At 40.6% G+C, this 22554-nt stretch overlaps 3 protein-coding genes across 5 annotated transcripts; 2 read left to right on the forward strand and 1 right to left on the reverse strand.

Annotated features, from left to right (window-relative positions):
• Window positions 1–6852: 6852 nt before the first annotated feature.
• Window positions 6853–10875, forward strand: imp3 (IMP U3 small nucleolar ribonucleoprotein 3). Of its 2 annotated transcripts, XR_010804222.1 has the most exons (8): window positions 6853–7339; window positions 8273–8380; window positions 8498–8572; window positions 8850–8929; window positions 9035–9086; window positions 9534–9606; window positions 10252–10373; window positions 10650–10875. XR_010804222.1 is itself a non-coding variant. In XM_066681666.1 (7 exons), exons 1-7 carry the CDS (start codon window positions 7203–7205, stop codon window positions 10276–10278), a joined length of 552 nt encoding a protein of 183 aa, XP_066537763.1. In that variant the 5' UTR covers window positions 6854–7202; the 3' UTR covers window positions 10279–10875. The 2 variants fall into 2 exon arrangements, 1 of the variants encoding a protein (XP_066537763.1); XM_066681666.1 differs by having other exon boundaries at window positions 6854–7339; window positions 10252–10875.
• Window positions 10876–11388: 513 nt separating this feature from the next.
• zgc:55943 (uncharacterized protein LOC406337 homolog) lies at window positions 11389–19610 on the forward strand. 2 transcript variants are annotated; one of them, XM_066681934.1, is made up of 7 exons: window positions 11389–11592; window positions 11764–11810; window positions 13918–14056; window positions 14337–14422; window positions 15029–15093; window positions 15196–15256; window positions 17323–19610. In XM_066681934.1, exons 3-7 carry the CDS (start codon window positions 13966–13968, stop codon window positions 17359–17361), a joined length of 342 nt encoding a protein of 113 aa, XP_066538031.1. In that variant the 5' UTR covers window positions 11389–11592; window positions 11764–11810; window positions 13918–13965; the 3' UTR covers window positions 17362–19610. The 2 variants fall into 2 exon arrangements, with proteins under 2 accessions (XP_066538031.1, XP_066538032.1); XM_066681935.1 differs by lacking the exon at window positions 17323–19610 and adding an exon at window positions 15348–15415.
• Window positions 19611–19798: 188 nt separating this feature from the next.
• tsen15 (TSEN15 tRNA splicing endonuclease subunit) lies at window positions 19799–21857 on the reverse strand. Its single transcript, XM_066681933.1, has 4 exons — window positions 21709–21857; window positions 20925–21006; window positions 20707–20842; window positions 19799–20444 (listed from the first exon to the last, which is right to left on the reverse strand). Exons 1-4 carry the CDS (start codon window positions 21811–21813, stop codon window positions 20276–20278), a joined length of 492 nt encoding a protein of 163 aa, XP_066538030.1. The 5' UTR covers window positions 21814–21857; the 3' UTR covers window positions 19799–20275.
• Between the last annotated feature and the right edge of the window lie 697 nt (window positions 21858–22554).

Genomic DNA, 22554 nt, shown 5'->3' on the forward strand with positions numbered 1-22554 from the left:
CAGGCAAAGGCTATACACCAGAAAGAGAGAGAGAGAAAGAGTGAGAGAGAGGGAGAGAGAGAGAGAGAGAGAGAGAGAGAGAGAGAGAGAGAGAGAGAGAGAAACCTTGCCAGAAGTGGATGGAAAGAGTTGAATCTGATTATACACTGACTGCCTTATGCTGGCCAGTCAGTTTCTTGCAAAGGTGGGGGAGTGAGACGGACAAACAATCCCCCTCTCTGTGCGAGGGTGCATACTCAAAGGCTCTGTCCAACTCGGGAGGGCTTCCCTTTCCCCTCCCTCTCTCATCCTGCCACATGGACATCGTACTCAATAGTTAGGTAGTGTCGCAGTCACATAGGTCCAGGGACCTGGAGGCTGTGGGTTTGAGTCCCGCTCCGGGGTGACTGTTTGTGAGGAGGGTGTGTTCTCCTTGTGTCTGCGTGGGTTTCCTCCAGGTGACTGTCTGTGAGGAGTGTGGTGTGTTCTCCCTGTGTCCGCGTGGGTTTCCTCCAGGTGACTGTCTGTGAGGAGTGTGGTGTGTTCTCCCTGTGTCCACGTGAGTTTCCTTTAGGTGACTGTCTGTGAGGAGTGTGGTGTGTTCTTCCTGTGTCTGCGTGGGTTTCCTTCAGGTGACTGTCTGTGAGAAGTGTGGTGTGTTCTCCCTGTGTCTGCGTGGGTTTCCTTCAGGTGACTGTCTGTGAGGAGTGTGGTGTGTTCTCCCTGTGTCTGCGTGGGTTTCCTCGGGGTGTTCCGGTTTCCTCCCACGGTCCAAAAACACACGTTGGTAGGTGGATTGGTGACTCAGAAGTGTCCGTCGGTATGAATGTTTTATAATTATAAATAAAATTTATTATTATTATTATTATTATTATTATTATTATTATTATTATTATGCTAATAATTCCATTTTAATTTCTCAATATTAATATCAACTATATAAATTATAACTTTGGATGAATTTGGATATTATTTTTATTATAAATCCAAATTTTATAGTAATTATAGTAATTTTATTAGCTTAAGATTATAAGTAATCCATTCTGGACTGTAACTTTATTACAAATTCTACATATCTGTTAAACAGTCATTACTGTTTTTGTGTTATTAAAAATAATAAATTTGAACAGTAGTGCACACTTACACACACACACGCACACACACACACACACACACACACACGCACACAACACACACGTGCGCACATACACACGCACATACACACACACAGTGTTGGGTGGAGTCACTACAGAGCTCTCTCTGTCTGAATAAGGCAAAGCTGGACGAAGGCAAGGGTGGAGTGGACTGAGGTCTGTTTTGGAGTGTGCTGTTGGGCAAGGCAGTGGATTTCCCTGCTTTCAGGATTAAATACACCCAGTGGACCAGCAGCGAGACCAGAACTATCATCTCAATTCACCAGGCTACATTTCAGTAAATTAAAGTGTTTTTCTCTAACAATTGTTGCTTACCTTATTAAACAGCCATTATAGCAGAAAGTGTAAGTGTGATTGGCGACTTAAAGTCCGTAGGTGTGAGTGAATATGTAAGTGTGTGTCGCCCTGTGAAAGACTGGCGCCCCCTCCAGGTTGTGTTCCTGCCTTGCACCCAATGGTTCCTGGTAGGCTCCGGACCCACCGCTGGTGGGATAAACGGTTTCAGACACTGAATGAATGAATGAATTATATTCCCCTAAATACCCCTCAACAGGGGAAGCTGTGTTGTGTCAGTCTTCCACATAATCTTAACTATTATGGTGCTCCCAAAAAGGCTACTTTGGAACAGGAGAAATTTGGCTTCTCTAAGAACTTTCAGTGGATGATATTTCAAAAGCTGGGGGCCTCAGGAGCTTCTAAGTAGTCCACATTGTGTCTTGAGTTGGAATCAAACAGGAATGAGGAGCGTCAGATGGCCTCTCAGGGTCACTTTGAGAACCCTTTCCAGAGAATTAATGTTTTTATGAATGAGAGGTCTTTGTATACAAACTCTGAAGAGCCCTTCTACGATAATAGTGTTTGGTTCCCTAAAGAACCAACTTCACATCATGAAAAAAGGACCAGAAGCATGAGCAAACATTACAAGGTACAGTAAAGAGATATGAACATGTTTTGACAAGAATGACCTGAAATGATCACCACCTTAATGTTGAAAAATGCTGAAGAAAGCTGTAGGCTACGTGGTCTAGGTGAACCCTCCGGTCCAGTTTTTCTAGTTTTTATTTAAATCAGAAACATTAGCTTACCTGCTTGTGACCAGGCAAACTAGAAAGGTTAAGAACAGGTTTTTCCTCTTGAAAAGCTCTTCAAGCTTCTTTTGATGGGTGTTGGCTAATCATACGCTCTTGTATTTCCCGTATAAAAACAATGGCTAAAAAAATGACATCTAAAACTATTTACGTAATCTTTTTTAAAATGTCCTATGAACTGCCGTCTTACTGGTGGTGTGTTAGTGTGTGTTGTGCTGGTACTATGGAGAGAGATTAGTATCAAAATACTTTACAAATGCGTAAATGTTAATCCACAAATAAAACACAAGTCACAAATATGTTTCATACCTTTATTTGCTACACATGGGAAAATATGGGAATTTCTTTTTTAATTTATCCGAGAACTTACATTTACGTTTCGGCACAGCTGCTCAAGATAAGGGTAGGTACATGAGCTTTGCCTGATGTAAACAAAGACTACTGATATGCAGACTGACTAATTAAATGTTTACACAGAAGGTAATCGACCAATAACGGTAGCTCTACAGTCAGACTGTCCAATCAGAAGATTTTAGGCCACTTCACCACGCCGCCTTCTCACTCAGCGAAACAATCGGAGTAGCTGACGGCGGGACTAGTTTGTGAACGAAACGCTTCTCGAAATTATATGTAAGCTCTAGAAAAACAAAATCCCGACGTTTGTGAAATTTTAGTCTTAAAAAGAGGACATGTCTGGGTAAAAGAGGACGACTGGTCACCCTATTCATTTCCTCTCGCGGGTTTTTGGATTTTGAGACTTTCCTTTCGCATTTCACCCGATCCCAATACAAATTCAGCCTGATCCACAAATGTGGCCAGTAGGCGAACAAGCCACCGGTAGGTGCCACTGTTGTTCCCCCCAGTGTCTCAGGGCTGACCTGTTGCTTTCAGGGCCGCAGCTAAACAACCCCCCTGTAGGCGGGACTATGACTCCATTGGCTGCTGCAGTAACCGATAGACAGCTAACTCTGGCTATGGCTTGGCTAACTAAAATTGATGACTAATGAGAAGCGCATATTCTGTTTCGGAGCTGTGGGGTATCTGCCCCTCTCTCCGGCTGAGGGAGAGCATCTGTCTGAAATAAAACACCCATTTTAACAATCTAATCTCAAAATTACAAAACATATCAGTCCCGTATCAGTCCAATAAGCAACAGGGTTTTAGTCCAAATACGGGATGATTTTAACGTATTTTATTTGACAACCCTAATCTGCAGCGAAATTAGGGAAGTTCCGTTTTATTTTTTATAGGCGTTAAATTTAGGGCACCTTCAAAAGCGTTCCACAGTGATCCCCCTCATAACTGTCTGTGATATGAAGCTGAATTCAGCGGCTTGGGGGCTTTTGGTTCAAACTTCCACATTAAATGTTGTGCAAATGCATCTCCATTTAAGTTGGCCCCCACGTCCTAAAACAACAGTACTACCTAGAGGTAGCTTTTTCGCCTGCTGGCCACATTTGTGGATCAGGCTGCATTTGTATTTGGATCGGGTGAAATGTACGACAGAGTTTTAGGGCCACAGCGTTGAAAAAAAAAACAAGATTCAGAGAATATTCTCGGAATAATTCTGAGAAACATTTTGGAAGATTTGAGTAAAAAAGGTCTGTATAATTCCTAGAATATAATCTGAATATTTAGAGAAACACTTTTTGGGTTATAATAATAATAATAATAATAATAATAATAATAAGTTAGATTTATATAGCGCCTTTCTAATACTCAAGGTCGCTTTACACAAGGATTAAAAAAAATGGGAAGACACTTATGCCTGTAGAGTGCAGAAGTACTGAGAGAAGAGGTAGGTCTATAGCCTGGGATTTAAAGGCAGAAAATGAAGAGCAGAGACAAAGACTTTGTGGTAAATAATTCCAGAGCTTGGGTGCCATCACGCTGAATGATCTACCACCAGCGGTAACTAATTTAAATTTGGGTACTGACAAAAGACCGCTCTCAGAGTAATCTTGTAGGACAGTAGGAGTGTAAAAGTTCACAAAGGTAGGCTGGTGCCAGACCGTACAGACCTTTGTATGTGAGCAGGAGAACTTAGTGGAGCTAATGAAGAACAGGGGTGATATGAGCTGATTTTTTAGAATAAGAGAGGACCCGAGCAACAGAGTTCTGAAAACACAGAAGGGAGTGTATGGTCTTAGAAGTAAGGCCAATGAAGAGAGAATTACTGTCTAAACAGGAGGAAATTAATGCATGGACCAGAATTTCAGCATCCTTCACAGAAAGCAGGGGATGAAGGCGAGCAATATTACGTAGATGAAAAAAGGATGTTTTGGTTAAGGTCTTAATATGAGGTTTGAAAGACAGAGAGGAAGGCGCAGCAGGTAGTGTAGCAGTCACACAGCTCCAGGGACTTGGAGGTTATGGGTTCGATTTCCGCTCCAGGAGACTGTCTGTGAGGAGTTGGTGTGTTCTCCCCATGTCCACGTGGGTTTCCTCCGGGTGCTCCGGTTTCCTCCCACAGTCCAAAAACACACGTTGGTAGGTGAATTGGTGACTCAAAAGTATCCGTAGGTGTGAGTGAATGTGTGTGTGTTGCCCTGTGAAGGACTGGCACCCCCTCCAGGGTGTATTCCCGCCTTGAGCCCAATGATTCCAGGTAGGCTCTGGACCCACCGCGACCCTGAACTGGATAAGAGATTACAGATAATGAATGAATGAATGAAAGGACATAGAGGAGTCAAGAAGTACACCTAAATTGCGAACAACTGGAGAGGTTTTTACAGCCACACCATCAAAGTTAAGTGTGATATCAGAAATCTTTGAAAGAGTGGACTTGGGGCCATTGAGCAAGACTTCAGTTTTTTCTGTGTTGAGTTTCAAAAAGTTGGCATGCAACCAGTGTCTCAGTTCCCGAACGCAGGAAATAAGGGCAGAGGGGGGCAGAGTGGAGGTATTTTTGGTGCTCACATATATTTGAGTATCGTATGCATAACAATGATAATTAAGACCATGGCTGTGGATGATCTGACCAAGTGGCAGCATGTACATAATGAATAGTATAGGGCCTAGGACTGAACCTTGGGGAACAACTTGCGTAACAGTACTAGGGGAAGATCTGTGTGTACCAAGAGCAACAAAATGAGGTCCACTGGTAAAGTAAGAGATGAACCAGGGAAGTGCTGTGTCAGTTATGCCAATAGCTGAGAGACAGGAAATGAGTATATTAAGTGTCGAATGCTGCACTCAAATCTAAGAGAAGAAGTGCTGAGAGCACCAGAGTCAGTAGCGAGTAGGATATTGTTTAAAACACGCAAAAGGGCTGTCTCAGTACTGTGTTTTGTGCGGAAGCCAGACTGAAAAGGCTCATTATTATTTATTATAATATGTAAACAGACTGACAAATTTTCTTTGCTCCATGAGTGAGTTGTGAAAGAAGCAGTCAGTGAAGTGAATAGAATTATTTATTAAACACATCCACACGACATGACGATCCCGTAAGTGCAGCCCCTGACTGCGATGCATAAGGCTTTAGTTTATTGTAAGAGTCCATGAGCCGTAACGCAATGGAGCCTTGTGGGCACGCCGGAGTTCCACTCGCTCTGTATCTATCATTTTCGTGATCATTAATTATATCATATGAAACTACATGCCATGGGATCGTGCACCGATTCAGGATTTAAATACTAATCACACTATGGTCCTGATGTGGAAGAGAACCGAGTGTTTATTCCTGAAATCTATACCATAGCATGACTTAAGCAACACACTGCATTCCACAATTACACTGTGTCTGCTCCATTATACGCAGCGAATTCTGTGAATTTTTCTCAGAATTATTCCGAGAATATTCTCAGAATTCTGACTTTAATCTCGGAATCTTTTTTTTTTTCCCCAATGCCGTGGCTCTACTCCATCGTAGAAATGTGAAAGGAAAGTCTCAAAATCCAAAAACCCGCGAAATGCACGTCACAGAAAACGTGAGTGACTTGATCCACAAATGCAAATTCTACAATTTACAAATAAATTTTAAATTCAAAACTTCAACTTTATAAATATTTGCAATGTAAATTTAAACAAATGTATATATTTTTGCATAAATTTGTGATATAGCTATAAAAACCAAAACATGTATTTATGAATGTAACTGTATTTGTACAAATTGCAGACCGTGAGACACAGATTGGAATGTATTCATTTGTGAATAGTGAAACATATTTGTGACTTGTGTTTAATTTGTGCATTAACATTTACGCATTTGTAAAGTATTTTGAGACTAATCTCGCTCCAGACTGTTGCTGCAGTTTGAATTGGTTGTCCTCTAGTCATCAGTGGACTTAGTCTAGTACTAACACTCATAAATGTTTAAAAACTTTGTGCCTGCTTCACTTGTACCTGCATAACACACACTAACACACAGCAACAGATAAACTGTAGAACAACAATGTGATCCTGTTTTGTCAGCTAATCTGATAAAATGGATGAGGAGTGTAGAATAAGGAAGTGATTTTAATATTATGGTGGTTCGGTAAACATAGCGTGCTCCCAAATGTTTGGACATGTGTTCATCCCAGTCTGTAGGGGTCAGTGTTGGAGATCAAAGCTTATGTCTGATTCTGATTCTTCGGTGAGCCATGAACAACTCCTGAGTCGACTCTTAATTATGAATCCTGACGAACGATATAATCGACTCATGGCTTCCCAATAAAACACCAGGGCAACAGATTACCACCATACAACGATGACCTGAATCATACTAAAATGTACACATAATTATAGTACGTCGACCCTTCAGAATAGTTTGTCACGGACGCATGAATAGACACGGACTCTCTGACTCGGTTTGTTTAGAGTCGACTCTCCATGTGTTTGGATTATGAGTGATTCCTAACACGTTTAGCTCAGAGGAAATATACTTTTATTAGCAGTATTTTTGATTTTTTTCAGTTTATTACGGATTAGTGGCCTCTTTCTTGATTTAGCTTAAACAGGATTATTTAAGTACTATTTAATTCTACTTTAACCATTAAAAATGGTCCGTAAACTCAAGTTTCACGAACAGAAGCTGTTAAAAAAGGTAGATTTTATCAACTGGGAGGTCGACAACAATCTTCACGAAGTGAAAGTACTTCGAAAATACCACATTGAGAAGAGAGAGGATTATACCAAGTAGGAACCTCTTTTATATTTCGTTCTAATGTAATTGGCATACTGTTTAATTTAAGGTGAATATGGAGTTTTACAGTCGCTTTAGCATCGTGTGTATTACCTAGAAATTAGTCTTGAAGGTTTCTTATTGCATAGGTTGTATATTATTATGAGCTGGAGACCTCTCCGAAATTAAACGATAACAATATTTTAATAGCAAGACATAGTAACGCGTTTTGGGCCAGTGTTTCCTCCTATATGTTAAAAGGGACTTATAGCTAGCTTAAATTAAAACCTAAATTTAAATTCGAATAAATACTTTTTAAAAAAACAAGATATAAGAAATGTAGTTATCTAGATATAATTTTTTGAGAGTGAGAGTCAGAATTATTAAAAGTGGTTGTGAATGGAACCAGACTTTTGCATCTTTCATACTCTTCACAAATACATATTATGGTAAAATAGTAACAAATATGCTGGTCTGAAATCAGAGGAATTATAAGATTATAATTAAAATAATAAGACTTTGAGAGAAGTTCTTCTGTAGTCCATTTCGTTTTATAGTTCATTTCTAGTGGGGAAGTTACAAAGTGGGTGTTGTGAGATAAAATATTGCTAAAATAAAAGTTACCTTTTAGATTTATATGAAATGTTTCCTATACAACTCAAACAATACTGCGTGTTGTGGAGAGGAAATAAAAGTCAATTTATAGTGTAGACATGGAGAAGACCGGTTCCTGCCACATTCTCTTAAAGAAATCTGTGTATCCATATTGAAGTGTTTATTAACTTTGCTTACATCTGAATAAATTAATTTTGTAGAGAGTTAAATCATCTGTGAAACTGCAGGATATTATTTGCTTGCAAATGTAAATTAAATTAATTTCCATGTATTTTCTCTCAACCAAACTGTACCATACTCTGTCTCTACCCTATGTTTCTTTTTAATTTTAGATACAACAAGCTGAGTCGAAATATCAGAGAAGTAGCCCAAAAGATCAGAGACTTGGACGAGAAGGATGGTTTCAGAGCTCAGTGCACCACACAATTATTGGAAAAACTGTATGTTTTGTCTGTGATGTTATGAATGCAAGACATAAATCAATGAAACAGATTCATTTTATCAGGTTCATTTTAATGACTTTGTGGAATAATGTAACATGTATCTCTCATAAACAGCTACAGTGTTGGCTTGATCCCCACCAAGCAGAATCTGTCTCTTGCAAAGGATGTGAATGCTTCTTCTTTCTGTAGGTGAGTGTTGCTGTTTCCTCTTCATTTCTAATGAGTCAATTCATCTACATTAGGGTAAACCCATTCCATATCAAACAGTTTAATATAATCTATTATATTCATACATTATCTTCAATAATCAATGTTAAGTGAGTGATAGCAGGAAAGTCTGACCTGTGGATCATGTCTAATGTGGGGGGGGGGACACCACTGCATGTTTTTCTTAATTATTATAATTGTTTGAGTAATTCTATGATTTAAATAAGTCTTTCGCCTGTCTTTTCCCGGTGTCGTGTAGGAGGCGCCTGCCCTCTATCATGCTGAAACTTCGAATGGCTCAGAACCTGAAGAGTGCCATAACTTTCATTGAACAAGGACGTATCCTTCCTGAGGGCCGTTGTATTCTTTTATTTCAAAAGCCCAAAAGTTTCATTGTAACTCCATCATTCCTACAGCTATCATATTTCCTTCACTATATGACAGACATTCGTGTCGGACCAGAGATTGTCACAGATCCAGCCTTTCTAGTAACAAGGTACGTTATGGTTTTTGATTACCATATTTTGACCTATTGCTAAAGTGAATGGACATGTTAAAATCGCTTTAATAAAGTGGGAGAAGTGAGACACGATCAGTATGTTTCCATTTTGAAAGTGTGATTTTGTCTTTATTTTAGTGGATTTGTTCGCTCCACAAATTAGAGTACCCCAAGAGAAGAGTCTGTACAAACCTGTATTAATAATGGCTGCCCCCATATGGCCAACCCACTCTGTGCAACATTAATTGGTTCACTCAGGGATTACAAAGCCTCTTATTTTCTTCCACATCGTTACAGATTACATGTTAAAATAATAAATTACTTTAATGAATTTGTGATGTACTTTTTGGTGGTAAAAGTGACAGATTACATTTTTTAAATTGTGTATGTGGAAGTAACTCTAAACAGTTTGCTTACATGACAGTTTTCATCTTCTTTCTTCAGGAACATGGAGGATTTTGTGACCTGGGTGGATTCCTCCAAGATCAAACAGCATGTGATGAATTATAATGAGGAGGTAGGAAGTGCTGCACACAACCCTCATGTTAATGAGATCTCTGGCCTTTCTCCTGGTCACTTTGGTCTAGAACAGGGCTTTCTTACCTCAGTGCAAAATAATTGCCAAATCCCTTCTAACTGAGAGGGTCATTGTCGAATAGTTTGGTGTTAAAAGGGAATTCTACTGATATTTCATACTACACAAGATGAATGAAAATATAAAAGTATGTTTTACCTGAGGACACTTTTGCCTCATAAAGCCCTGTATGTATTCCTCCACTTGGAATGGATTTAAAATGCATGTTTTAGGCCAAAACCTTCTACAAAGTAGCATCATATTACATAATATTCCATTTCATGTAATTACATTCTGTGAGGGGTTATTGGAGGTGGATGTCTGGCTCTATTCATCTCTTCATTCTCTAGAAATTTCTGTATTATGGCACATTTTTCACCAACCAAACACTTTTCATCACCTGATAAGCCACACATGCTATGTATTGAACCTTATTTTGAACCTCCATCATATGGAGTAGAAGTAAATGTAGAAAGCTGTAGTTTGTGGAGAAGAATTTAAGCTTTAATCAAATTCTTGGCAACACATTTTGGCTCTATATGGGGCTTGAAATTAATCATGTTGTTTTCTTTTTTTTTTTCCCACCAGCGTGATGATTTTGATCTGGTGATTTAAAGCTGTTGGATTTACCAAGAACTTACTCCTCCATCGAAACAACAACAAACTGAATTCAGAAGATGTTTCTGAATGGTCTTTCAGCAGAATAATGTGTAGGACAAACAAATACATCATGGGCTCCTATAAGAATATTCTTGCTGAAGGATATAAATGTGTCTAAACACATTTTTACCAAGTTTCTTTATTTGCAAATAACACCAAAATACATTTAGTCTTGTGCTGTGTAATGCATTAAAAAATGTCCACTGAGAGAGAGATTTTTAGGACGTTATCGTTGGTCAGAACGTTTTTGAAGATAATTTGGTAAAGAGTTTGATGCCTTATATGTATATTTTACTAAAGTTTCAAAACATGCCATTCATTCCCAGACCATATGTGGACATTAGGCGTTAAATAGGGGCAGAACCCATGTGCAGTGTCCTGAGTTAAGGATCGGAACCAGGACTCCTGAGACCCTGGAGCTGTGTGGCAGCACCGCCAATCTTCACAAGACTTAAACTAAATATGTGGAAATATTCCTCAATGTAAAAGTTCCATTGAATCGTTTTCCTGACGTGATACTTTTGAACTGTTCAAATAAACCATTTTTGTATTAGAAACATGGATTGGCTACAAGAGACTGGGTGAATGTGTGAGACTCTCCACAGGTGTGTGAGTGACTGGGTGAATGTGAGACTGTCCACAGCTGTGAGTGTGAGAAGCTGTCCACAGGTCTGAGTGACTGGGTGAGTGTGTGAAGCTGTCCACAGGTCTGAGTGACCGGGGGAACGTGTTTAGCTGTGCAGATGACTGAGTGACTGGATGAGTTTGTGAAATTATTCACGTGTGAGAGACTGCCCACAGATGTGAGGGATTGGGTGTGTGAGACTTCACAGATGTGTGAGTGACTGGGTGATGGTGCTCTATGCAGGGTGTGATCCTGTTTTGTGGCCAGTGATTCTGGGTAGGCTCTGGACCCACTGAGACCCTGATCAGGATGAAGTGAGTACCGGAGATGAATGATTATTTACTTTTCTATATTGGTATCAGGCACAGCTTAGGAAACCAATCACAGCATAGGGGGGTGGAGTTTATCTTGAAAACAATGATGTGTTACATTCAAAACTCTCCGATGTTATTTCTCTCTAGTTAATACGATCCTAATCTATTTTGAGCAGATTGACTGCTTTCAGTTTTCAGCTTTGTGTTTAGCCAGCTCACGATTAACTAGCTATGGCATTCAGTCAGGTATTTGTAAATTAAATTCGAAAGACTAATACTTAAACAAGGCTCGGATAAGGTTTTCGTTTGCGCCGGTACCTCTATAGCCTGGTAAGTTTGGAAACCTACAGTGTTATATTTATTATCTCCCGAACATCCATTTGTTTTGAATGGAGACGAGCTGCCGCAGCTGTACCGTCGAAAAATGTACGGGGTGAATTCACGCACCCGTCTTTTGTTCTGCCGCTCGATTGCTAATGTCTGGCTGCGATTTCCATGCAGGACACGAAGCTCCCGCTTTCATCGGAGAACAGCAGTTTTTCTGAAAGGTAAGACTCCTTTAAACAGAAAGATTGGAAGCTGTTAAATCTCAGGATTGCCCTCGTTTCTACTTTATAAACGCAGTTCACTTAAATAGCTGTTTTCGCTCTCATCTACATTGTTGTTTGTCCACATCACCATTAGACTGCAGACTGCTGTATTCATGTCCAACACAACAACAAGGAAACTGTCCAAAACGTGCTTTATTAAGCACCCTTATCCCCTTTTCTCTTTTTATTTACACTGGCGCAGGCTGTTGCTTGGACAAGGATTGACATTAGCCAAAAAGTGCAGGAGTAAATGTGGCAAATCTGAAGTTGGCTTTTTAATCAAATTTCCATTCCACCTTAAATGGTGCAGCAGTTGAAATCTCATATCCGTTTATAGTCTGTTATGTCCTCTGTAGGGCATGAATCTGTTTAATGTCCAGCTCTCCTGCCCTCCTGGACTCAAGGATCTTGTAGTTGTTTATTGTTACACGAGGATTTGTGTTCAGAGAATTGCACTCTGTACAAACCCTTCTGCAGTAAAGTTGGGAAATGTGGATAAAAGCCATAAACACAAGAATCTGTGTTGTGTTAATTCTCTTGAAACTGTATTTCAGCTGACAAAAGTATAAAGTCATGTTTACACTGGCCAAATCGATTTATATTTTGTAAAATTAACCCATTTAGAATTTACTATCTGCAGCACACACCTAAAAGTTGGGACAGAGACGAAATATATTTATAACAATAATAATAAAAAAGAAAAAGCATACATTTCTACAGAATATATAGGTTCCACAGTTTTAAACTATTGTGATGTAAATAGGGTGATATAAAGGGTATAAATGCTCAGTCTCTGCAGCAATGAGAATTGTCAAACAGTTTAAAAAGAACATTTCTCAAAGCATCATTGCAAGTAATTTACCGTGCTGAATACCATGAAAGGATTCAGGAAACCTGGAGAAATCTCAGTCTACATAGGGCTAGGCTGGAAACCACAGTTGTTTGTGTGTGACCTTTGAGCCCTCAGATGGCACTGCATGAAAAACCACCATGAAGCTGTGGTAAATATAGCATCATGGGCTCAGGAGGACTTAAAATCATTGTCCCGTAATAATAATAAAGTAATAAGTATGTACTCTATACAGAAATGCTGCAAAGTTCTCTGAGCTCAAGCTCATATCAGATGGTGCATGTCTTAGCTCGTTTTCTGGAACAAAATCATAGTGTCAGTATTTAAAGGGACAATCTGGGCACCCCCATCATACATTTGATCCAGGATATACAAATTTAACATCAACAATGTGCTTGAACTAGACTAAATTAATGCTCCAGAATTGAAATTACTATAGTTTTAACCTGTGTTAATGTAGTGTTACCCAGTTTTATTTATAAATGTGTTATACTGTGTTAAAAAAAAATAATAAAAAAGAAATTCATAGGTTAATCAAGTATATGAAAGATGACTGAATTCAAAGCAAGTTTTTGATTGAAACATGATAATAGCATTATTGTAATTCTAATAAATAAACTTTTGTTATTAATGAGCAAACTTCAGACAAAGGATACTGTTTTGGTCGATTGTTTACCCTTGGGATGAGTGCTGGACTATAACTTTAATGCTGCAGAACACTGGAAATGAGCTCCGTAACTGAACGTCTAGGCTGTGGTTTAGTTGACTTCAGCAGCATTTCGGATGCTGCCACAGTTCCAGAAATAGAGCAAACAAGTTCAGAGATTTCCTGGACATTGTCCTTTTAAAATAGCGCTAAAAACCAGCTTAGTATCCGGTGTCAAATTTAAAGTCCCGCTCATTAGACAATAGCAGAAGAGGTAACATCATTAAAGCTTTACACGGCTCAGGAGATCCTTCATATTCTCTAATATAGAGTCTGTAGTCAGTCAGTAACAAAGTCATAACATGAGAGAGATATGCACAGACATAAGAGTTGTCCACAGTCATGGGAGCCATGCATAATTCATAATAGTCATGCACAGTCCTAATATAGACAAAGGTAACACTCGTACAAAGTTATAATAGAGTTAGACACGCCCAAAATAGAATTACGCACAGTCATACAGAGTCATAAACAGTTATAATACAGTGATGTCTGTCTCTCTCTCTCAGGTGCAGTAGACAGTAGGATGGTGGAGGTGGTGGTGAGGAAGTGAGGCGATGGGCTGCACCTCGTCCAAGCCGCTGTCAGCCGTTCCCGGAGACGAAGAGGGACGAGGCAAAGCTTACAGCAATGGAGACGCCTTCTCTGGTCACTACTCATATTGTTTGTAAAATTAAAACAACAGTTTGGTCCCTAAAACTAATTTACAAACTGTAGCTTTCCATTCACGGTTGTTTTTAACTGGGAATTCTAACTCCACCTTAAAAGGTATGGCAGTTACATTCTGACACAGTTCATACCTGTGTCAACCCTAACTAACCTTATTAATGGAGCATCAGAGCTGTGTGAAGACTCAGCGCAATTAAAGGTGCGAGTCTGATTTACAGCTGTGTCCTGTTTCTCAGTATAAGTGCATTTTTCTTTTCAGACGAGTACAAGATGAAGGGAGTAGAGAAGGTGAAGTATGCACCTGGAGAGGAGGAGCAAATGAACACACGCAACCAGGAGAACCTGGTAATACACACACACACACACACACATATAGTGGTATTGAAGTTTCACCACTGATTATTCTTCACAATGTGAAACAGCCATTATGCTCATAGTTGGTGGAAGCTTGCAGGCTGTGTCCCAAATAGCTCCTTGCCTCCTACATAGGGCATTACATAGGTGATGAAGCGCCAAAGTAATGCTCTGAATGTTAGAAAAGGAGCCTTATTTGTTAGACACATTATTTAAGGAGCTACATCGTGCACTACACAAAGCTTAGGGACCCATTTGGGACGGAGCCTTATTAACATTTCAATGTGCGCTTGTAGATTTGTTCACTTTACAGACAGATACAGGTCCCTTATATATTTGAATGTGAACTGTGAAGCTCCACCAGTCTGAGCTTCAAGAATCATAACTGTTTAATGAGGCTTGTAATGTGAGGTTAGCCTGAGATTCTTTTCTAAATATTTAAAACAATGAGCTCGAAAATGGTTCGTTCAGGAACAACAAAGCAGTTTTTCTTAAATGGCCCCTATTTATTTGTACAAATTGCTGCTTCTTTAAAGGTACAGTACTGTATTGTCTTTATTCCACCTTATTTTGGTTTAAATTTTGATTGTGTTTCAGGAGAAGAGCACATTTTTGCACAAAGGCAAACACAAAGATGTCAGTGGGAACACTAATAAGATAAGGTGAGGAACGTTCTGGATACAACTGCAGTAACAAAGGGTCAGGTTAGTTTTAATGAAACTAGTCTTGGTGCACTGACATTTCCCCCTGATTCCTTTTCTTAGTATCCACTCCTCAGAGAGTCAGCAGGAGTTCTTCAGGATGCTGGATGAGAAAATTGAGAAGGTGAGGTCATGTCCTTTTGCATAATTCTTGTTCAGTAAAGATGACTTATTGGTCAGAATGATGCATTATTTGATTGTTCCACTGATTGTAGTTGGTCTTAATCACTGCGTCCTGTTGATGCCTCTACACTCTTGGAGGAGAACACTAACAGACACCTGCATTACCTAGTATTTCACCACAGGTCTCGTATGCACACAGAGAGAATGATTTTCATCTAGATAATAAATAAACAAGGAATTTGACCAGTGGTGTTGACCAGTCTGTTGTCTCACTGTATTCATTCATTCATTGTCTGTAACCCTTATCTAGTTCAGGGTCATGGTCCTGAATCTACCCGGAATCACTGGGCACAAGGCAGGAACATACCCTGGAGAGAGCGCCAGTCCTTCACAGGGCGACACACACTCACTCACATACACCTACAAACACTTTTGAGTCACCAATCCACCTACCAAACTGTGTTTTTGGCGTGTGGGAGGAAACCCACGCAGATACAGGGAGAACACACCACACTCCTCACAGATAGTTACCAGGAGTAAATCCACGCAGACACAGGGAGAACACACCACACTCCTCACAGAGAGTTACCAGGAGGAAATCCACGCAGACACAGGGAGAACACACCACACTCCTCACAGACAGTTACCAGGAGGAAATCCACGCAGACACAGGGAGAACACACTATACTCCTCACAGACAGTTACCAGGAGGAAATCCACGCAGACACAGGGAGAACACACTACACTCCTCACAGACAGTTACCAGAAGTAAATCCACGCAGACACAGGGAGAACACACCACACTCCTCACAGACAGGTACCAGGAGGAAATCCACGCAGACACAGGGAGAACACACTACACTCCTCACAGACAGTTACCAGGAGGAAATCCACGCAGACACAGGGAGAACACACTACACTCCTCACAGACAGTTACCAGAAGTAAATCCACGCAGACACAGGGAGAACACACCACACTCCTCACAGACAGTTACCAGGAGTAAATCCACGCAGACACAGAGAGAACACACCACACTCCTCACAGACAGTTACCAGGAGTAAATCCACGCAGACACAGAGAGAACACACCACACTCCTCACAGACAGTTACCAGGAGTAAATCCACGCAGACACAGAGAGAACACACCACACTCCTCACAGACAGTTACCAGGACTAAATCCACGCAGACACAGGGAGAACACACCACACTCCTCACAGACAGTCACCCGAAGGAAACCCACGCAGACACAGGGAGAACACACCACACTCCTCACAGACAGTTACCAGGAGGAAATCCACGCAGACACAGGGAGAACACACCACACTCCTCACAGGCAGTTACCAGGAGGAAATCCACGCAGACACAGGGAGAACACACTACACTCCTCACAGACAGTTACCAGAAGTAAATCCACGCAGACACAGGGAGAACACACCACACTCCTCACAGACAGTTACCAGGAGTAAATCCACGCAGACACAGAGAGAACACACCACACTCCTCACAGACAGTTACCAGGAGTAAATCCACGCAGACACAGAGAGAACACACCACACTCCTCACAGACAGTTACCAGGACTAAATCCACGCAGACACAGGGAGAACACACCACACTCCTCACAGACAGTCACCCGAAGGAAACCCACGCGGACACAGAGAGAACACACCACACTCTTCACAGTCACCCGGAGGAAACCCACGCAGACACAGGGAGAACACACGACACTCCTCACAGTCAGTCACCCGGAGGAAACCCACGCGGACACAGAGAGAACACACCACACTCCTCACAGACAGTCACCCGGAGGAAACCCACGCGGACACAGAGAGAACACACCACACTCCTCACAGACAGTCACCCGGAGGAAACCCACGCGGACACAGAGAGAACACACCACACTCCTCACAGACAGTCACCTGGAGCGATGTGACTGCACCACCGTGCCGCCCGCCATCCCACTGTGTTGATTTAATGATATTAGACACACTGGTATAATCCAAACATAGATGATATGAGTATTTTATGTCTTTAACATGCACTTTTTGATCCGGTTCTCCCTGGTAGGGTCGGGACTACTGCTCAGAGGAGGAGGATGTCACATAGCGTGGCTCCACACAGAAGCATCCGATCCCGGATTTCCAACTCTTTCCTCGCTCCTTTCCTCGTCTTCCTGACCCTCCGAGCACTTTTCCGTGAAAGAAAACCACCTCCCCGTGTCCCCTCCTGTTTACACTTGGCCGCGGTTTGGGTGCTGGGGCTTCTGGGTTAGCGCTACTTTTTGGGGAGACGTTAAACAAGAGGAACGTGTGGATTTCAGAAAGAAACCGGGATATGGAGCCGATTTCTAGTGAACTGTCCTTTTATCGCCCCTGCCTTACAGCTGCCCCAAGCCCATAAAACAAGCCTTCTCCTGCTCGGAGAAAGCCATTGCACAGAAATGGATTCTAATGATTTGGACATAAAGACAGAGAGATGAATGTTGGGTTCCTTCTAAACATGACCAAGGTCTTCTGAGGACAGGAAGGAGAGTGGAAGGTTTGTTCAATCACTTTGTCTTGAAAAAGCGCTGTCCCCGTTGAGCGAGTCTGCAATAGGAACATTGAGGAGCAGATGGACACAAATCCGATGGACTTTTCCTCACATTCCAGGAGTCTTTGCTTTTAATTTTTGTAATACTTGTTTTTGAGAAGAATTTGTTCAGATTAGAATTTTTCCCCATTTTTCTATTATGTTTTCCATACTTTATTTTTACTTTTTAAAGTGTATCACTGCTCAGGACTGTAGTGCTGTTATTTCTGACTGTTAAGGGGGCAACGTTCTCGATTAGATACTTTTAGGACCAGAGGGGACGCCCTTATGGATTTCGGCACAGCTGAACGATCGATGGATGGACACTGTAGAATTTAGCATAAACATGTTTAGCGGGACCAGTTATAAAGCATCGTTATGACGTCATGTAGATTCAGATACATATTTATGGTGTTGCTGTAGTTCATCGACAGTTGATTATTACAAGTTCATTGCTGGAACAGACCACAATTCACAATGTTGACTGGATGGAAGCTGCCCAACAGATTTCTACATTCACCAGGGGAGAGTAGACACTGAGTGGGGGGATGCACTGATCACATCAGAGTCATATCGGCGTTAGCAGAGGTCTGCATCAAGAAAAGCCTAACCCCGTGTTTAGAGTTGTCCAATATACGTTTTTGTATTTATTGTCCTCTATGGACACCAGCTCATCCAGAGTATTTGGGCTCCTGTTCCTGCAGAAACAGCTTCTACATCTCTGCACCAAAGCCCAATGCTGAGGGGCTTTATGCTTCCTCTAGCCCACACTTGGTATTGGGCTCTAGTGTAGCTGCTCCAGAGCGTCAGGGATGGACCATCTGTAGCTGAAGAGTACATGAAAAATATCAGCTATCTGCACAGGCCCTGTATTTACCGATCAGTGCATTCCCCCTCAGTCAAAAATAGACTCAAAAACTGAGTCAGAAGAGATTTAGAAATGTGACAAATGAAACAAACACTCCAGACCAGTCTTTAATCTTATTTAAACTAAATGAACACGCTATTCTGATAAAGCTACCACATATGGGTCCACTTCGGTACCCCTTGTTGCTCGCAGCTATTCATTCACAGCTGTTATTTTTGCCAAAACTAGAGCCTGGCTGATTATTGGAACTCTCACACACACACACACACACTCAAAGCTGCTAGCGATGAACATCACTGATTATAAACACAGTAATTGGTGGTATTTTCTGCACTTTCCCCGTTGAACTGGGCTGCAATCAACAGACACTCCTTTACGGAGAATTGTTACTGTTTTGACACCAATATTTTGGTAATCGTGGACCTCCACGTAGTGACTTACAGGCCTCTGGTGTTTAGAAATGATGAGTTACAAGGTTTTGTCCCAACAGCGATATTATGGGTCAGTTTTTCATTTTCAGCTCTACAAAATCACTACATATCAATAGAATATCACTCATATCTGAGCCTTGTAGCTGACCTGATTTTCCAGCTGCCACTTGTGAATGGACAATTGAAAATAGCATTTTATTAATGTACATTAATCTACATGCACCATCCTTTATTTACACTTCCAAATATGAGGTTTATCTGTGCGTAAATTAATATCAATCAAGCACCATTATCAGCCAATTGCATCAGTTATCCAATATATTGGTCAGGCTCTAGTGAGGAACTACAAACTAATGACTGGACAACAACATTGTCCAGCGTTATGTTTGCTTTAGTTTTTGGAAACTCATACCATGTGTATGACACAAGTGCCCGATACTGTTCAGAAACATTGCCAAAATTAAATATTCAATATTGACTTTGTGATTTACTTCTTCGCTCTGCCTTCTTTTATACCATAACATTGACATTAAGAGCAGTACACACTATCCTATGCTCACATTAGCCCATCATGAAGCACAACTTGCAACTCACTTGCTCACATACTCATTCCTTTAGCAACTGCTTCATAAGGGGGTGCTATTAAGTCTATTGCATTAAAGACATTGTTCTTATTTGGTTTATTTTTATCATGTGGGGAGTTTTTTACCAGCATAAGACAGCAATATACACAAATCACTATGTACAAATTGATATGCAAAAGAGCCTTCTAACCAGTCACAACTCTAGAGGAGTTGTTCTGTGGGTGTTTTAATGAATCAAGTCAACAGAAGTGATTTTGGTCAAACTGAAGCAATAGTTTACCATACCATGTTGGATTCACCGATATATTGCTTAGATTTTGTTTAATACAAGACATCTGCTACGTGTTGCACCATAATCCCAACCCTAGCCATCTTTCTATAGCATCCAGCACAGCCCTGTTGCTCACGACTGTACCGTCTTTTCTTTTTCCAACAACAAAAAGGCTCTTTAAAAGGCAGTGGTCAGGGATGCATTAATAACCTCAGACTAAAAGTAATTCGGTTTTTAACTTCTAAACCTTTTTCCCTGGAGCCCCTTTATTTCCCAGAGTCTGTCTCAAGTCTTCTCACGTCTGGACTCGTCTCCTGCGGTGTTGTCTCCGTCCCTGATCCTGGATGTCAAGTGGGGGGTCAGGGGTCAGCAGACCATCACAAAGTCGCTGGTAAACGAGTGTGGAGTCTGAGGACACAGCACACAGCAGCAGGGGGCTTTCTCTGTCTAGAACACACCTAAAACTGAGAGAAACCAGATGATGGAGTCAGATTCAGTAGAGAGAGTATAGAAAGGTCTGTAGACACATGACACAAGCTGAATCTGAATGTGCATAACCCAAGTTGTTTATGCACACAGTGTACTGATGGGGAACCTGTATCTGGCAAGCTTCAGTTTAGCTGAAGTTATCCATTTCTGTAATAAAATTTGCCCTCTAGAATGTATTGGTTAGTCTTAGTTATGAATTACGTGAATGACCCAAGCCTTTCCACAGTGTCCACTTACTCTTTGTGGCTGACCGTTCTATTGGTGGGGAGTGGAAAGACCACCTGAACCGAGTCATCCTCTTTCTCTCGACCCTTCAGAAGGACAGCCTGCAGCTCTGGACAAGCCACTCCCTCCACATCCCTCCAGTGGCGAACTGAATCAGAATCTCAGCTGAAAAATCCTACTCATGTATGGTGAATATAACGTTACATCACTGAAGAACGTCATTCCCTTACCTTCAGTCAAGTTCAGGTAAACCAGGAACGCTGCATAAACTTGAGAACTGTCTCCTACGTCCAGATTCATCAGCTCCTGATACTGGAAGGGATTGCAAAATATTAGTCAATTGGGAGTACATCCTTTATACTTGCCTCCATATTCTAGCCAAACATATTTATGTATGAACAAAATGTATAACGTGATGCATAAAGGGGAACTCGGGCCCAAAATGTAAAATGTAACCATTGTTTCTTCTGATGTGAACACTGTTAAAATAGCCTACACACCACCCTACAATGAAGCCAAAATAGTGAGATTTTCTCGTTTAAAGATTAGAAAAGAACTAATATGAAGGTGGGAGGGGCTTTCGGAAAAAACTACAAAAGCTCTGGTGGCAGATAAATAAAGGTGGGCAGAACTGTATTTCTTTTTTCCCCTGAACATTAGACTCTATTTATTAGCAGATTATTTACATTCATCATAATATTTATGCAGTGCATGGTGGGTATTGAAGTCAAAAATCTTCAATGGACGATAGGACCAAAAAAAGCATGAACTCTGGCTAAATTATGTAGCTAGTGCTACATTAAATTATTGTGCAGGTGACACTGGACATCAGATATCTAACTTTTTAACACTTAGTACGAACAAATGCAGTCATAAATTCAGTTTAAGCTACAATTAGAGAGAAAATCCAGCTGAGAACCTAAAGATGAGGTGTACATTGATATGACAGTAATCAAGACATCAGAAACAAAATATGTCTCAGAACTGGAAGTTAAAATAAAAACGAATCCCTACCACAGGATGCTGTTTAATCCAGTTTGAATAAACCACTCTGTTTTCTTCGTCCATTACTGCACCTCTAGTTCCCATGCGTTCTTTAAAACACGGATGTGTTCCCATCTTTCTACACTATGTAGTGTAAATCTACCAAGCAGCGCTAATGAGGGTTTTACTATTTTTATTTTACCTCACAATTCGTCGACATTCAATTATTCACTGATATTTGTGTATATCTTGTCCAATTCTTATTCTTTTTGTAATTTTGTTAGAATCATAGTTATAATGTAAATATGTACTGCTATAAAATGTATTAATTGATATACTGCTCTCTTTAGGGTCTTATTCTCTTTGTATTTTAGAAGCAATTTAGTAACAAAATGTACCCGATTGCCGAACTACCAGTTCGTTGTTACAAGTGCACACTTGCGACTGTCTTGGACAAGTGAGTATGTTGGAACGCGCCCCGCTGTTATTGAGCCTCTGTGAAAACCTACCGTAATGAAACACAAGTTTAATTCATAGGTTCCGCAGTGGTAGCGACACTGTCGAAAATGTAATAATCTGCCATTTTAAATCACTGTATAAAATTACTTATATTATTATTTTATAAACAAATGTGTTCGGGATTTGCCTGCTTTACTTATTCAAATAATGCACCAATGCACATATAATTCACAAAATATTTTATTCAAGATACAGTATGTGATTGAGACTTAAATACACTAATTTCTGTACATTATACATGTAAACAACAACTTTTTGTCAGGAGTTACGTTTGTGTTTCCACCCATCTGTGTTCCAGTCTTAACCAGAAACTAATAAATATACCATTAATGCTCTAGACCCACACAGCGAGCATAT

The sequence above is a fragment of the Hoplias malabaricus genome, chromosome 9 (genome assembly GCF_029633855.1).
Source record: "Hoplias malabaricus isolate fHopMal1 chromosome 9, fHopMal1.hap1, whole genome shotgun sequence".
Taxonomy (NCBI): domain Eukaryota; kingdom Metazoa; phylum Chordata; class Actinopteri; order Characiformes; family Erythrinidae; genus Hoplias; species Hoplias malabaricus.